Genomic DNA, 16,552 nt, shown 5'->3' with positions numbered 1-16,552 from the left:
TTGTATTGACCAGGCAGATGATAGCTGTCATATTGAGTACACTGTAAAAACATACATTTTAGTATGTACTAGTTAATTGAAAGTCGAAATTTGACTAGTTGGTATCAACAACTATTCCAGATACAGACTCGCGAGTAGATGTATCAAAATCCTTGTCATTATAAAACTCTGCATATATAGGAACATGATCAGACACTGTTCCTCCCCAACTCCATCCATCTGGAATGAGATGATGAGTCAAGCCATCTCTCACAACACCCCACTTGCCTGCATACATTGTACGATGAGTCCATTCTGATATCCACATATTGTCGTATTGTTCTGATCCCAACGGATTTTTCACACTGACATTAGTGTAGATGTCAGCAGGAATCAAGTGATGAAATCCTTTTTCACTTAGAGATTTGAAATCTGCAAGAATACAATGTTTATGACATATAGCAAACATGTAATGAAACCCTGAAAAAAACAGCAAATAAACATTTACATGTGACATCACGTGACAATAGGAAATTGTGTAGACACAGTGGTTTTACTTTGTTGATACAAGTAAGTGTTTACTTCCACTCAAGAACACTAAAAACATGACAACTGACCATAGCAGACAGAGCAACATACAATTTCAATGGGTATAATAAACTTCACTTTTGCTCATGGACAATCAAAGTCTAACAAGTCAACTTTTCTGACTAGGACCACCCAGGAACCAGTGAGACTGGATGACACATGAACAAAAATGCTACATTGTATAGTATGATTAAACTTCCTTGATAATGACTGAGCCTTCCTATTTGACTCCACAAAGAAAAGTAAGGCAATTCAAGTATAACCAGCCTGCACTCTTAGTTCGAGGTCTATTAAACAGCTCACGAACATGTCATACTGTAAAATAATGTTAGGCTTGTTTACACTTGACATAGCTACTATATTTAGTTTTAATTAATTAATTGATTTGTCCATATTACAGCTTTAGCCAAACCGAAACTTCATTCAACTAAAACAGAAAAATTCTAAAGTTTACAGATTATTAAATAGACACCAGTCTGATAAAGATGTAATTTTCTTAATTTTATGTTCCTGAATTCATCCCAACAAATGCAGGCCATATGAAATAGCAACCTGTCACAAACATTTGAAGTTAAGAATGGAGTAAAAGACTATACCTATAGTGTGTTATCTCCCTCCCTATATAGTGTGGATCTAGATATAAAGCTCGTTGACGACATAGCTTTCTCTGGTTATGGTACTGAGATTACTATGTGTACTGTAATTGCGATTGCTATCTGAAAGATCACGCTAATTTCGCCTACCATGGAGGAAGGTATGCGAAGGACGCTAAATACCAGGATTTCTTTTGCAAATAGGAATAATCTCCTGTTTAATGCTAAGAAGTGTGTCCATGCATTTCGTTAAAGACAGTTGCACCTCTATTACCAATCCAAGCTTTAATTAAGCTGAATGGCCAAAGAAACAATGAAGCATTTGGGTATCATTTTATTTATTAATATAGGAGACTCAGTAATACCAATTGTCTAATGGAAAAGATCAAGAAATACTACAGAGTAGTTATTTCTGTAATTTCTCGCTTGATAGTACTTGTTCAAATGATTGTGTCCGGGTACAGGTAACAGACAGTCAGTTGTTCCACAAATGCACCTTGGAACATCCGTCCAAGCATAACTACACAGGCAAACAGTGCTTTCACGAGAACTATTTGAAGAGGGCTTGGCATGAAGTCCAAAAAACTTAAAAATAAAGAAACTGTAGATCTTATTAATGAAAAGCTATTGTATCCTGTCATTCTTTGAGATGAGTTAGTTTGGTTGTTGTCCAGAAACTGCACTGTAAACAGTACATATGTCAAAGTAGGTATAATTTGCATAAAATAGAGTGTTCGCTACATCAATAGCTTTGGATACACCCTTTTTCCTTATCTCAAAGGCATGGTTACTTGTATGTGAAGCTCTGATGCCAGTTGCACCTTGTTTGGTGTAGTAAGAATACATTTAATAATATTGTTATATTATGTCGTGCTCAACCATATTAGTCTCTTGTAAGAACCAGAAGAAAACCCTACTGTACATCAGAGAAGTGCTTATATTAGACCATCATGGCAATCAGATGACTTTAAGCAGCATCTGAGTGCATCAAAGAAGCACTGTTTTCTGTAAGTGCTGCAGGTTGTGATAACCTGAAATAATGTCCAGACACTTTCCAATACCTGCATGCAATGTGCCTGACGCACAAATGTCAATCCCCGAACACCTGAAAATCTCCCAGAATCTGGAATCAACTCCTGCACTCCCGCAAAGCCTGAAAGTCTCACAGAAATTCCAACTATTGGCGTAGTTTTGAAGCAACTTGAATCCAACTAAGTTCTAGACTATTGAAACGATCAAAATTGTGGAATCCCGGAAAAACAGGAGGCAACTGTAGGTTTCAAAGCCCTATATAGAGCTCTATATAAGGCTCTGGTAGGGTTGTTCTCCTTGAAATCTCATATCTCGCAGAAGAACGCATGCTCCAAAGGCACGGAAGATGGCTGCTTTACACAGTGAACCCTCAAAAACCTGTTTGGGCTCGAGCTGAGAGAAACTGAGGATTCATGAGAGGAAGATGAAACACCGAACCCTCCAACGAATTTTTCCAGGATTCTGACGCTGAGCCAGCTCGCCCACTGTTGGCGCCATTGTCAGTAAAATTCAACATCAATGAAAGGACTTCAGAAGCGAACTATTATTGTACAGAGGTGTTGAAAGCTGTCAAGTCTGCGATTCATTTATATAATTCTACACACAAATTGGCCTAAATCATATTATATTAATCAATTTAATAAAAGAACAGGTCATTGCACAGAAAAGTCTTTGAGTCTCCGAGAATGAATACTTGTCTCCCGGAACCTAAACTTTGGGGGTTGGCAGGTATGCTGAACACCACTGGAACCACCAGTGTTAATTATTAAACACTGCCGCATGTGGATTATTTCCACTCACAAGTCACCATACTTTGTCAACTTCTCAGCATGTTTCCTGGCAACATTGCCATCAGTAGAACAGTTGATATCAATAACAAGACTAGTTTTTGTCTTGTTATTTCTAAAGCAGATGTGTGGATAAATGACACCAATTTTCTTACCAGTACGGATGGCTGTATCAATAGTAATGTTGTCTGTACTCACTAGCCTATCAAGTACTATTCGCATTTCTTAGGTGCCCTGTCGCCATTTGTCAGGTTGTCAAGGACAGGTTCCAGTGGAACCTGTAAATTACGACCACCTAAGGGACTGTCCTCAACTGCCCCTTAATCCCAAGTGGTCCCAATTGTCAGACTGGCATTTATACATGTAGACATATCCATGTACACCGTGTTCTTGTATGCAAAGTAATGACAATCCAACTTGTATTGTATTCCTTAAAAAAGCCGATCAAAATGCTTCCAACTTGGGTTTTTCTTAAGAGGCAGCTCGTTTCTGTTCTTCGACGCCATGTAATTTGACGTTTACAAATGCCAGTGCGTGTTGCACACACGACAATCATGAGTTCCAGAAGAGTGCCTGAATGAACGTGTCACTGTGTCCACATTTCAAAGGTCAAAACATAATTCACAGGTACCCGCTGTTTCTAGGCTCCAAATGTACGCAAATGTCTTGAGATTTCAAGAAACTGTCAGCTACAAGATGCCCCCAAATGTTAGGTGGTCGCAAGGACAGTTTCCACTGTTATTACCCAGTAACTCCAGTTATTTAAATTGTATGTGCACATGCCCGTACCTCCAGCACTTGATTCCAAGTTGAAATCACCAGTTATTATGATATCCTTTTCCCCTATCAATTTGAGTTATACATCTAGCACTAATATGCGCAAGAAGAAATCATGACACCTTCCACATATTCAGATATTGCATCCACTAGCTGTGGCAGTCTCTCAATTTCAGCCTGTCATGACACGAAACAACATATGTTATTATTAATAGTCCATGAGTGGGAATAGAACACTGCTCAGAAACAACACAAATTTACAAACCTTCAGTTTATCAATGTCTTCATTGTGAAATCCAGTGGCTTTCAGATGGACACTTACAAGAACGAAGTCAAACTTATCAACCTATATAGACAATAACCAACATGTACACTGCTGTTAGGTTGATCGCATAATACATAATGTACAATTATTATAAATTTTGAAGCCGTTGCCAAAAATGAAATTCTTCCTCCTAATGTTCAATCTTTTATCATTATTATTTACCACGCTTTCTGCTGGTTTGAGCAAACATCATTAGGTTCTATATATCATCATAGTCTGCAGTTATAGTGACATGGACTGGTAAACTTCCATAGCAAAGATATTGTTGCGGGCCTATAGTTTGTAACTAAATTTGGAGCTGTGCATATCAAACACAAAACCATAAACTTTATGAAAATGTTAGGTAAGTCAACACGAGACAGATGGACCCACACTGTTGTTCATTCGAGAATTATAGACTCATGCCCAGTCCTCCTTCGTGCTGGGTTGCTCACCACATGCAGTAGCTGTCACGTGTGCTCAGGATCACGTAGTTTTACCATGTATTGTTGAAAGAACCGTAACCATATATGAAGAAGCTCACCAGTTTATAAGAGTTGTAGTTTTAATGTCATCTTGTGTATAGCCATGCCAAGTATCAATAAATCAGTAAATAACAGTGTCCTAAGAAGCTACATACATGTAGCTATCTTCCCTTTTCTAGATCATCCATGTTTTTGCAAAAATGCTACAGTAGAGGTAAAAGTTCCTGCTTGAAGCAAAACTCTAGTCTCCTTAGCAATTTGCCATTTGTACTCCCATGAATTAACTCTGTGCAATATTATATTACTGTCTGATATCTACGTGGTTCAAACACGCATAAACCATGTACAACAATGTCACATACCTTATCGTGTACAAAATTTAGAGTTCATTTCAAGGATCAATAAATGTTGATTCTAATAAAAGTAGATGGTTTCCCACAAAATATGATTTCACTCTCACCTTAAAATAGCCTATAAATGGTTGCCGAACAAATGGTTTGCTTTTGTTGACCTTCTGCAAAATGCTTGATGATCGAAGAGAAATTTGTTTAGACTCATCCCAAAGAAAACCATTAAATTCAGGTGACTGAAATATAAGCAACATTAACAATAATAATATTCAACAACAGCAACATTATATTACAGTTTACTTTAAACATTCTCCCTGTCACTCCTGATGTGACACACTGCCACTGCTTTCTATTAGCCAAATTTTTAACAGCATCGATAGTTGGCTTGTTTAACTGATCACACACCTGCAGTCATAACATATACATATAAGTACTCTGCACATGTACCAAACCTAATCTATGTGCAAAATCCATACAGTATTGGATTTGTATTGAACAGCTTTGTTCAACTTAGGAGTTTATTACATTATAGCTACTGTTTGCCAAACTATGAAAACTGAGTTAATTATATTTAATATTATAAGTTGTACAGTAGAACAGACTATAGCAGCAGACATCAGTCAAAATACGGCAGCTGTAAATGATTCAATGTTAAATGCAGCCATTAATGACAAACGTATTTAGTCAATTACAAGATGCTCACCAAGCTTTCAGAAATTTGTTCTTGTGTAGCCTTCCACAAGATCTACACAAATCCATTTCCAGGGTGTATGCACGAACACACACACACACACACACACACACACACACACACACACACACACACACACACACACACACACACACAGAGCAAAAATGACAAAAGTAAGGAACTACCTAATTAGATCACACAACAGCACGAAGGCTGAGCTCTTGTGTGCTACTCAGAAGAACGTTGGGAATGCGCTGGCAATTTCCTGGGGCTGGGCCATGTAGTGCTAGCAGGATAAGGAGTGCTGACATGAAATGTGAACTGAAGTGTAGGTACTTGAAGTTCCCCTTTTAATCTGACTACCTGATGTTCAAGTCACAGTCAGTGGTCATTGCCATGGCATTCAAAAATCATGCATTCATGTATACTCTTAAGTCATAAGAAGCACCTATTTGTAAGTTCCTTGCCCAAGGGAATCACACTGATACTCATCCTGAACTTGAACTTGTGACCCAAAGATCCCAAACGTTCCCACTAAACATACAAGACTCTCTTATGATTGAGCTACACACATGCACGTGCACATACACACACATGTACACACACACACACACACACACACACACACACACACACACACACACACACACACACACACACACACACACACACACACACACGACAGCATGGACATACATGTATGCATGCCACTTAACATTATTCCCTTAAATCCTTGCATACTCCAAGACTTACTAGTATTACCTCATTCCACATTATAACATGTATAACTCAGTTGTCAATTCAGTTTCTTACCAAGATGATATAAACAATCATATCGCAAATGCATTTAGTAAATTAAAAATACACCAACAATTGTTCAACAGGCAGCCTAAACTTGCACACTATATCTAAGCTAATTACTTTGCCCAACCGCTTTAATTGAAATATTCAAGTCTAAGATAATAACTAACAAACTCTTACAAAACAGTCACTACAGTGGACACTAGATGCATAGTAATGCAATTTACTTTTCTGCTACTTACGTAGTTTTGCCAAAAAGTAATGTAGACTAAATTACTTGGTTGATATTTTTGGCACTTTATTGAGCTCCAAGACAAAAAAAGCAAAGACAAGCATTAACGAGATGCAGAATAAGCAGTAGTAAGAACAAGATCACTAAGGCAAATTGCAAGTATGCAACATTCACCTTTTGCAGAGAACTTTCGTCAGCAAGCTCTTGAAATGCAACCACAGATAACCTAAGAATACGAAAAAGACAGACTTTTAGTCAGTGTACAAAAACAGATTAAATCACAAACAATCAAAATACACACACTGTCACAGTAATACAAGTAATTTATTAACCAAACTGCTGACAAGCTTGCAAGAACTCACTAGGGTTAAATGCAAACATATATTCCAAACATTCAAAAACGTATCTAAACATTAAAAAACGTAAATGTTTTCATAACTAACTGCCACAAATCTTGATAAACTACATCTTGGTTGCTTTGTCAACACTCAATTGCAACAATTCGGTTGAGCCACTAACTTCAACACTTGCCAGCTTGTGCTCAGACAAATATTTAAGTAAACAATGTGTTTAAAAGCAATACAAAATCTGTCAACCTAGCAGCTTGACTCACACTTTTTCATGTGTGCACATACATATGCATACCTTCATAAAGGAGCACTTCACCGACTGACGCACCCACATTAGCTAATCGTTTCTGGTCTTTTTTCAAGTTGGGAAGTTTGGTGCTATCTCAGAGCAAACTTGATAGCTAAGCATTATGATAAGTTCATAACGTAAAGAAACAAAATCGTACATGACGTTTTCTTCAAAGAATGTCTGAATAATGTCTGCAGGTTCTTACTCTAGCAAAAATGTCTGAGTAATAACCAACAGAAGCTTACTAAACAGAATGTCAATTTGTATGCATAAAGACAAATCTTGTCAATATCTGTTAAATCTAAGGAAGAATGATTAATGTAATATTACATACTGTGAATTCTGCTTTATCAACAAAACTGCTTAATTAATTAATTTAATTAATTAATACCCACTGTTTCTAATGCTATTTGAGACTAACACCTTTAAGACTCCAAAGATAATTTTGAATTTTTTTCGAATCATAATTTTTCAAGGTCTTGATGTGTAATATTAGTCATTTTTATTTAATAATTTTTTCGGATCTAGTGATATCTTAATGACACTCAGCAAAATATTGTGGCAAAATTTTTCTGCCAGTTCACTCTACAAAAGCCGTATATCACATGGGGAGTAGTACTGGCATTTCGGTTTGAAAGTGGACGTCATAGTCGAGAAGTGAATTAAAGCCTGGTTTACAATACACCTCACATTGCATCGCGTCACGTCGTCTCGCATCAAAAGAGGTCATTTCCAACACGACGCGCTGGAATAGGCAAAAATCCTATCCAACACGTCGCAGCGCGGCGCATCCGAAACGGCCTCCTTTGACGCAAGACGACGCAACACGACACGAGGTGTATTGTAAACCAGGCTTAATTACAAGAGTAACATTCTTGAAAAGTACGTTAGTCAAAAAACATTGGAAGCAGTGTGTGTGTGTGTGTGTGTGTGTGTGTGTGTGTGTGTGTGTGTGTGTGTGTGTGTGTGTGTGTGTGTGTGTGTGTGTGTGTGTGTGAATCTGCAGGTGTAACAATTTTCATGTGAACAACAACAAACACAACACAACAGAAACAAATACTTATAAATGTATGTTCTACAGCCACACACATGTCACCTGCATCATAAATGGATTTCGATCTGTACAATATGCATAACTACACATGGCGACAACGTAATCCTCTCATCTAGCATTATAAGCAGATATCCATTAATAATCACCTGTATTTCAAAATAGTTGTACAAATCACCTCTAGTACTCCTTCATTGCTTGCTTTGTCAGTTGAAAATCTCTCGAGGTTCCAGCTTCCAATTTTGACCACATTTTGTTCCCTCTCTTTCCTCTCACCTTTCTTTGAGTCAATTATTTTATCTCTACTATTCTTCAATTCTTTCACTTCCAAATATTCTGTCAGGGTTTTGAAAGTCGACTCTCCAATCCCCTGCACATTACTCAGCTCCTCGAGTGTTGTGAATGCACCATGTTTTTCTCTGTATTCAACTATTTTCTTTGCTAGCACGTTACCAACAGTTAACAGCGATCTCAGTTGCTCTTCACTGGCTGTATTGACATCTAGCCTTCTCCTTTCTGGCTTTCCTACACCACCAGACAACTGCAAAACGTCAAAACTCTCTTTCAGTGCGTCTACTTTAGATGTCCCAATTCCAGAGACAGCCGACAATTTATCCATAGTTTCAAATGGCCCATTCTCCTCTCTGTATTCAACAATGCGAACTGCTAGCGCTTTTCCTATACCTTTCACCGCCGTCAAAGCGTCAACAGAAGCAGAATTGATGTCTCCCACCTGCCTCGAGCTAGAACCGATTGCATTGCTCTGATCTCCGGAAGAAAGCTCAGAAAAAACAACTCCGGCGTTTTCTTTGCTTTCCCCGTTACCTCGCGGACAGCAAGGTAAATTACCCATTTGCTGTAGAAAATTAGCGTTGGGGTACTGCGCCCGGTGTGTGCAGCTTAAGTAGGTTTTTATATCAACACACCATTGCCCACGTGTCTCTCTGTGACCTTTACCCGTTGATTTACCACGCGACTAACAGGGTTGAAAATGAGCGGCCAAGCCGGAAAGCTCGAATACAAAATCGGTGCGTTCTAACGTGGCTTTTACATATGTTGGTTTGGTTGTTTGCGTTAGCCTGATGTTGCTAGTGCTTTTTCTGTTTCCACAGCCGACATTACTCTTGCTGCTTGGGGCCGCAAGGAACTTGAACTTGCACAGAATGAAATGCCGGGCCTGATGAAGATGAGAGAGCTGTATGGCGCCAGCAAACCTTTGAAAGGCGCGCGCATTGCCGGTTGCTTACACATGACCATACAGACGGCTGTGCTTATGGAAACCCTTTTGGAGCTTGGAGCTGAGGTAAGACGTGTGCATTGAATGAGAGGACTGCAAGAATAGTGGAATACAAGCGACCATGTGGACCGTGGCATTCCTATGCAGATTCCCTAGCTAATGTTTGCATTGTCATACTAAATTATGGCCTAAATTATAATAATATTAAATAATGTAAATTCACAAATTTTCGTATGCATTTTATTTTCGGATTGTTCGTACAAATCGTAAATGTACTAAATTATAATGCGTACTAGAATTTTTCTTAAATAACAAACTGATAATAGCAATTAGCAATGTTGATGATGTACTACAACACAATATCTAACTAAACAATACACTGGTTTTACCATGACAGAAGACCAAAATGAAATTCTCTACGTATAACACGTCCAGTTTGCAATGTTATAGTGTCACTCAACTCATGCTGTTTGTAAAAGTATTCTGATAGATAGCTAGATTGAACGGTTGACTTTGTGATAGTGTGATCTAGTAATTTCTCCAGACGAGTGCATGCCTTCGTCAGTCCACATTCTTCCGCAACTCGGGCAATGGTAAGCCTAGTCTTAGAGTCGTAGACGTGATACTGCCCTCTTTTTCTCCACTTAGCTGGCAAGTTATCTCGATCCAGAGCTTCCTCTACACCGTTGTTCGCAGCTATGATGTCGTTTTGATGAATCCTGGATGTCGCTCGATTTGGGTTGAGGAGCCATGATCTATTAGGTAGCAGTAGTTGGTCTTTTTTATCTTTCAACGTCAGCCACACATGGATACCACTTTGCTTTAGCTTAGAACTCATGAATGTCGAGCGACGTGCCAATCACGTGAAATGAACCAGTTACCATGCTAGCGAGCACTAAGATTGTCAGTAAAAGCCCGTATGAAAATAAGATGAGTACAATAGGTCTTCTGGTCAAATGTACGAAATTAGATGCATTGAAAATTTGTGGATTTACAGTAGTAATAATAAATAATTGTGTTTGCCACCACACACACAAGTAATCCAGTTATTGTGCATGCTCCACTCCTTAGTATACACTTATGTTACATCTATTGTTTGTAAAACAACAGCAAGAAGACCAAACAACAAAGACCAAAAAATGTGCGCTTACATTACTTTACGCAATAATTGCTGGGACTCCTCCAGCAACTAATCCACTATGTAGCCGCTGCGGTTCTTGAGAAAAGTGTTTCTGTGATTGCCCTTCCTTGCGTCTTACTTCATGGTTGTCTGGCAGTGTATTTGGTGTTGTCATTGTGTGACTGTTGTCGTCACTCAGCTGGTTGTCTCTATGGGTCCTTGTGGAAGTATCACAGATGCTTCCTTCCTATTTCATCGGTAGATTTGGTCTTCATCTTGCACTCCACAAACTATTTGATCTTTGACCATTTTGTCTGCCATGCTTCCAAAACCGCAGGTTTTCACCAGTGCTCGTACTGCCAGTAGGTATTGGTCAGAATGACTCGTTGACGCCTTCCTGAATTCATTTTCGAAACATGTATCTCTCTTAGGTAACATTTGAAGTGCCAACAAAATGTTTCTCTAGCGTTTGTATTACCAACTTTAGACTGCATGTTGGTGAATCTCTTGCAGATATTAAGGTGTTGTATGTTCCAATCCATCCTCTCCCAGCTCATGACAAAAACAACCATCTGATAATCATCCGGGTAATCTTGAATCTGGGATATTGTAGCGTATGACTCCCACATTTGGCGCCGTGTCCGCCAGTTTTTTGCCATGTCACCTTCCATTCGCAGCGGCTTAGGCAACTGCAGTTAGAGGCTTCCAGACCCTAGAGCATGTGAGATGGCCGTACTCCTGCCAGCACTCGCGCTTGCTGATGGACTAGACGAAACCAGAGACTGCTCACGGTCACCTTGTTGTTTGGTCTCTGCAAAGACCTCTTCTCTCACAGTTGTCATGTTCTACTCGTAGTTAACTCCTGACACCATGTATCAGGACGCTGCTATGTTTGCAGCTCTACACAAGTAGTCTTATATTATTGTGCATGCTCTATTCCCTAGTATAACACTCATGTTACAACCCTTGCTAATCCATAAACTGAGAACAGGTGCATGCCACAACGCGAGTGCCTCAAAACCCATATCTATCAGAATCTGAGATGGGGTCTGATGCTGACAAGCACGAGACAAGGTCAAAATGAGTGAGTCGCACGTGGTATTGGTGAGAGTACTTGACAGGTATGCGAGTTTGACTGCATTAGCAAGTCTAAGCTTAGGATTATGTGCTAACTAGCCTTTGTCATCTAAAGTGAAAAGGGGTTAGGGATTCTGGCGCTCTTCCTCAGTGTCATGCTTCCGTGAATTTCAATGCTCTGTTGAATGTTAAGTCATCTGAACTATCAACAGTTCAGAAAGCAGTTAGTTCATACAGGTGTCTAAAGTGGTTGTTTGGATGTTGAAAACACTCCTTTCATGTTTATAGTTGTGGAGTTTCTGTAACTGTACGTACCTGGTATACCTTCTTTTTTTTGAAACAATACCAGTAGAAAATGTACTGGTGCCTATTCACACACAACGTTTATGTCATATGCTGAAGCAGTAACACCACTACTCTGTTTAATTAAATACGGTGGAGGAGAGATCAATGTAAAGGCTGGTTCACAATAGTGACGCTGACGCTCAGCTGAGTGTCAAAATCAAAGACACTGTCCGCCTTGACGCAGGCGGCATCCTTTGATGTTCACGCTGACGCTGGAATAGGATTCATTTCTATTCCAGCATTGTCATCAGCATCAATATTGTGAACCAGGCTTAAACATTAAATGCTTTTTGTGTTAGCATTGCCAATTGATTATTGAATTTTACAGATAACATGGAGCTCGTGCAATATTTTTTCGACCCAAGATCATGCAGCTGCTGCAATGGCTAAACGTGGAGTGCCAGTGTTTGCATGGAAGGGAGAAACAGAAGAGGAATACATTTGGTGTCTAGAACAGACTATCTACTTTCCAGATGGCCAACCTCTCAACATGATACTGGATGATGGAGGTGACCTTACGAGGTTGGTCCACGACAAGTATCCTCAACTGATGGCTGGAGTGAAAGGTATTACAGAGGAGACTACAACTGGAGTACACAGCCTGTACAAAATGCATGCTGCTGGCAATCTCAAGGTTGCTGCCATAAATGTCAACGACTCAGTCACTAAAGTAAGCATCCTGCACTTAGAGCATTACATGGACATGAATGGTTGTATTCATCGTGACATAAATCTGTATAGAGCAAGTTTGACAATCTATATGGTTGTCGCGAGTCCTTGTTAGACGGCATTAGGCGTGCCACGGATGTCATGATTGCTGGCAAAGTGGCTGTTGTTGCGGGATACGGGGATGTCGGCAAGGGATGTGCCTTCTCTCTCCGAAATTCGGGTGCCCGTGTTATCATCACTGAAGTCGATCCTATAGTTGCACTTCAAGCTGCAATGGAAGGTAAAACATGTGCCTGCTGCTGTACTTGTGTTGTTATACTGAGTGTTTGCTGTTGGCAGGATTTGAGGTGACGACGATGGAAGATGCTTGTCCTAGAGCCAACATCTTCGTGACGGCCACCGGCTGTAGCAACATCATCACTCAACACCATTTTCCTGTCATGAAGGATGATGCTATTCTGTGCAACATCGGTCACTTTGACTGTGAGATAGACGTGGCATGGCTCAACACAAATGCCAAAGAGAAAATAAACATCAAACCTCAGGTATAAACAGTCATATTTGCTAGCAAACTCCATCAAGTCATGGTATGATCTTAAATGAAGGTGGACCGATACACGATGCCTAGCGGCCGTCACTTGATTCTATTGGCCGAAGGTCGTTTAGTGAATTTGGGTTGTGCAATGGGACATCCCAGTTTTGTGATGAGCAACTCATTCACAAACCAAGTTTTGGCTCAGATTGAATTATGGCAGCATGGAGCTAAGTATAATGTTGGTGTGCACATGTTACCAAAGAAGGTGAGATTTGATAAATGCAATGTCATCAGTACATCATAAGGATGGACATATTTTGTGCTGTTAGTTGGATGAGAAAGTAGCTTCTTTGCATTTGGACAAACTGGATGTCAAGTTGACCAAACTTAGTACAGATCAGGCCGAGTACCTTGGAATCGCTCAGGAGGGTCCATACAAGCCTGAACATTACCGCTACTGATGTCAGTTGCTTGGTTCTGGACTTTGCAAAGTAGCCTTATTGGATTTGCAACTTTGTGTTCAATGATAGTGATCAAGATTTGTCAAAACACTTATCCTGTAGTTTCATTTGTAGTGTTTTATTCAAGAACAGATCTTGACAGTACGTGAATGCAGTATTTATTGAAATGTAGTAAGAGTGCTGCACCTTGATGGAACCTGTGTTATTGTGTTCTTCGTCCAATACTATGTGTAGATGTCAGTTGTGATTCATACATTTGCATGTACTTTGCTTCCACGGAGGGTTGCGTGGGTGGTACAACAGGAACACGATTTTGTCTTCATTATCTGCATTCGTTTAAATACATTATTCAGTTCATATGGTGTTCTCAAATTTTTCATTCTATTTTAATAATATTGCTATTTAACAAGACTTGACACTATTATACTCCTCTCTAAAATAAATTTAACCAACTGTGTGGCTTAGCGAATAAAGGTGCCTTCTTCACTCAGGGGTTTAACATTGGAAGGAGATGCACAGTATCTGTTACTAGCAAGACATGTCTACTGATCTTCCAAGGATTTGGCGATAGCTGCTCTCAAACTTTCTCCTTCATCTCGTTCAAATTCCTAACACAAACAAGATTGCAACAGAGCAGCTAAACAGCAAACTTAATAAATCCAACCCTTGTCTAAAGGCATGCATGTGTGTGCTCTAAATGGCAGTGACGGCACAGATTGCAGACTACTGTATTCATAAAGTGCAGGGCTAAAGCACATCAATTCCAGAGTACAAAGTGAGGTAAACATATACATATACCCAGAGTATAATAGGAATTGCAACGGAGCTTGATCAGGGTTGCTGCAACATTTTAAATCCTTACTGTCCACAGTATGTAAATACGTAGTTGTTGCAGCTGTATCGTTCACCAAACATGATAGAGACCTGAGGAAATGCACCAGTGGTCTGGGTCTGAGGTGAGGTCTGGGCCTCCAGCATGGCACTAAGCAATTTCGTAATCGAACAACTTCACTAATCTGAGTGTTTGGATTAGTGAGGTTCTACTGATTGTTACCAGCCAAATCTAAAGTAAGAAAACAAAGTGATTGTCACTGAAGATTTTAATGTCCATTGGCACCAAAGCCAAATAACAGGCGTCCTACCACATTGCTCTTCTAATAGTACTATTAAAACCATGCTTTCTTGATATCCTGGTTGTTATAGGTAGTCCTATCATGGTACAACATAATTTGTTTACACTACAACTTCCATACTTATTATGAATAGCTCAGATTTTTCTTTCTTGTAGGACTATGTGAGAGCTTGTTTGTTAGCATTACAACACTTTAGTGCAAGCTAGAGTGCAAGCAAATAATTTGAAACAGCTTACCACATAAGTGTCATATTCAAACTTGTGTCTAAGGTTAAAATGTTTGATTAAGTTGCTACTCTTCTGGTGTGCGTTTCCCCAAGGCATAGCTGCGCACACTGGACACACCTGAAACACAGTACATCACACAAAGAAATACACAAAATTAATAATTCGTCTTACAGCTGCTGTTCTTTCTGTGGCATGCTTCTCGTTTAGATGTGCAAGCAGCCCTCCACAGTCAAGTCTACGTTTCTCACAATACGGACAATTAAATGTCATACGATTTGGTTGCTTGCTGAAATCAATATAAATAGCACAAGTCAATTATCACATATCCAAACAATTTTCTTGATGCTTGTACACATGTACTTGGGTTCCTTTTACCACTCATCTATTTATTGACTATGCACTCAAAAATATGTGCTCTGAAATGGTGTCACACTTTAAATTAGTTGTCACAACTATCAGCTACCTACTAAACAATGTAACTAGAAATATTAATAAATTAGGTCAACGACTTGATTGCACAGTACTCTAAAAATGTGACAATGTCAACACTTCTGGCTGATTATACTTGAGTACACACTGAATACTGCTGTCTACTTCTCAATGACTCATCAACTATCACAACAATTTTGTTGATTTCTATTCTCATAATCTGGTCATGTCATGCTTCTCAAGATACTGTCTGACAATCAACAATGCTCTTTCTAATTTTTTTTCATACAATTAATTCAGGACATGCACACCGCTTGCTCTACCATGGCTTCTATTTCTTTCACAACTAAAACCTGTAACCTCTCTATCGGAGGGTGGCTTCCATTTAAGAAACAAGACAGCAATCGGTGAGCACAAACTTTCGCCAAGGCCCAGTAACAGAAGCTGAACCCTCAAGAGGAGAATCAGATCCAGATTAATCACCAAAACATAACCTCCTTGTTGGAGGTAAATGTAACTGAAGAGTGCGATGACATCACAAGAAACTGTGGCAGAAAAGAGCAAGAGGCTCCAAAAAGGAGTAAAGACACAAAGGTTAGCCGTAGAATTGTTTGTAAACTGCATTAAATGGCAAAACAATGGTGCCTTGCATCATCCTAAACAGTGGTGTGTGTGTGTGTGTGTGTGTGTGTGTGTGTGTGTGTGTGTGTGTGTGTGTGTGTGTGTGTGTGTGTGTGTGTGTGTGTGTGTGTGTGTGTGTGTGTGTGTGTAGTTGATGTGCACCAGACTGGATTGTTGTCACTGGGACTAGAGCTGTGTACCGTGGCATCAATTGGCTATTGTTGATTGTGAAGAAGTAAATAATGATAATAAAACAAGTCTCATTAGTTCTAGAACTACTGGAGGAAAGACTTTCCACCAAGCTCCAAAATTGAAATGCCAGTGTGTTCATGCAAACGACATCTGCCTTGATACAGATGTTGAGTAGTGTCCACTATAGCATATAGAC

The 16,552-nt window shown here is 39.5% G+C and overlaps 3 protein-coding genes across 3 annotated transcripts; 1 reads left to right on the top strand and 2 right to left on the bottom strand.

Annotated features, from left to right (window-relative positions):
* On the bottom strand, nt 1–9,186 carry LOC134178051 (endonuclease/exonuclease/phosphatase family domain-containing protein 1-like). The gene is made up of 8 exons (XM_062644833.1): nt 8,460–9,186; nt 6,795–6,846; nt 5,197–5,301; nt 5,007–5,132; nt 4,023–4,103; nt 3,880–3,934; nt 3,770–3,823; nt 1–411 (listed from the first exon to the last, which is right to left on the bottom strand). The coding sequence occupies exons 1-8, from the start codon at nt 9,161–9,163 to the stop codon at nt 95–97; spliced, it is 1,494 nt and encodes a 497-aa protein (XP_062500817.1). The 5' UTR covers nt 9,164–9,186; the 3' UTR covers nt 1–94.
* Nucleotides 9,187–9,225: 39 nt separating this feature from the next.
* Nucleotides 9,226–13,830, top strand: LOC134178052 (adenosylhomocysteinase-like). The gene is made up of 7 exons (XM_062644835.1): nt 9,226–9,338; nt 9,423–9,613; nt 12,418–12,759; nt 12,831–13,038; nt 13,098–13,303; nt 13,364–13,558; nt 13,623–13,830. The coding sequence occupies exons 1-7, from the start codon at nt 9,302–9,304 to the stop codon at nt 13,752–13,754; spliced, it is 1,311 nt and encodes a 436-aa protein (XP_062500819.1). The 5' UTR covers nt 9,226–9,301; the 3' UTR covers nt 13,755–13,830.
* Nucleotides 13,831–14,069: 239 nt separating this feature from the next.
* Nucleotides 14,070–16,220, bottom strand: LOC134178053 (E3 ubiquitin-protein ligase RNF114-like). The gene is made up of 3 exons (XM_062644836.1): nt 15,286–16,220; nt 15,124–15,231; nt 14,070–14,362 (listed from the first exon to the last, which is right to left on the bottom strand). The coding sequence occupies exons 1-3, from the start codon at nt 15,382–15,384 to the stop codon at nt 14,297–14,299; spliced, it is 273 nt and encodes a 90-aa protein (XP_062500820.1). The 5' UTR covers nt 15,385–16,220; the 3' UTR covers nt 14,070–14,296.
* Between the last annotated feature and the right edge of the window lie 332 nt (nt 16,221–16,552).

The sequence above is a fragment of the Corticium candelabrum genome, chromosome 4, assembly GCF_963422355.1.
Source record: "Corticium candelabrum chromosome 4, ooCorCand1.1, whole genome shotgun sequence".
In the NCBI taxonomy this organism is placed as follows: Eukaryota; Metazoa; Porifera; class Homoscleromorpha; order Homosclerophorida; family Plakinidae; genus Corticium; species Corticium candelabrum.
This window is presented reverse-complemented; position numbering and strand designations above follow the sequence as displayed.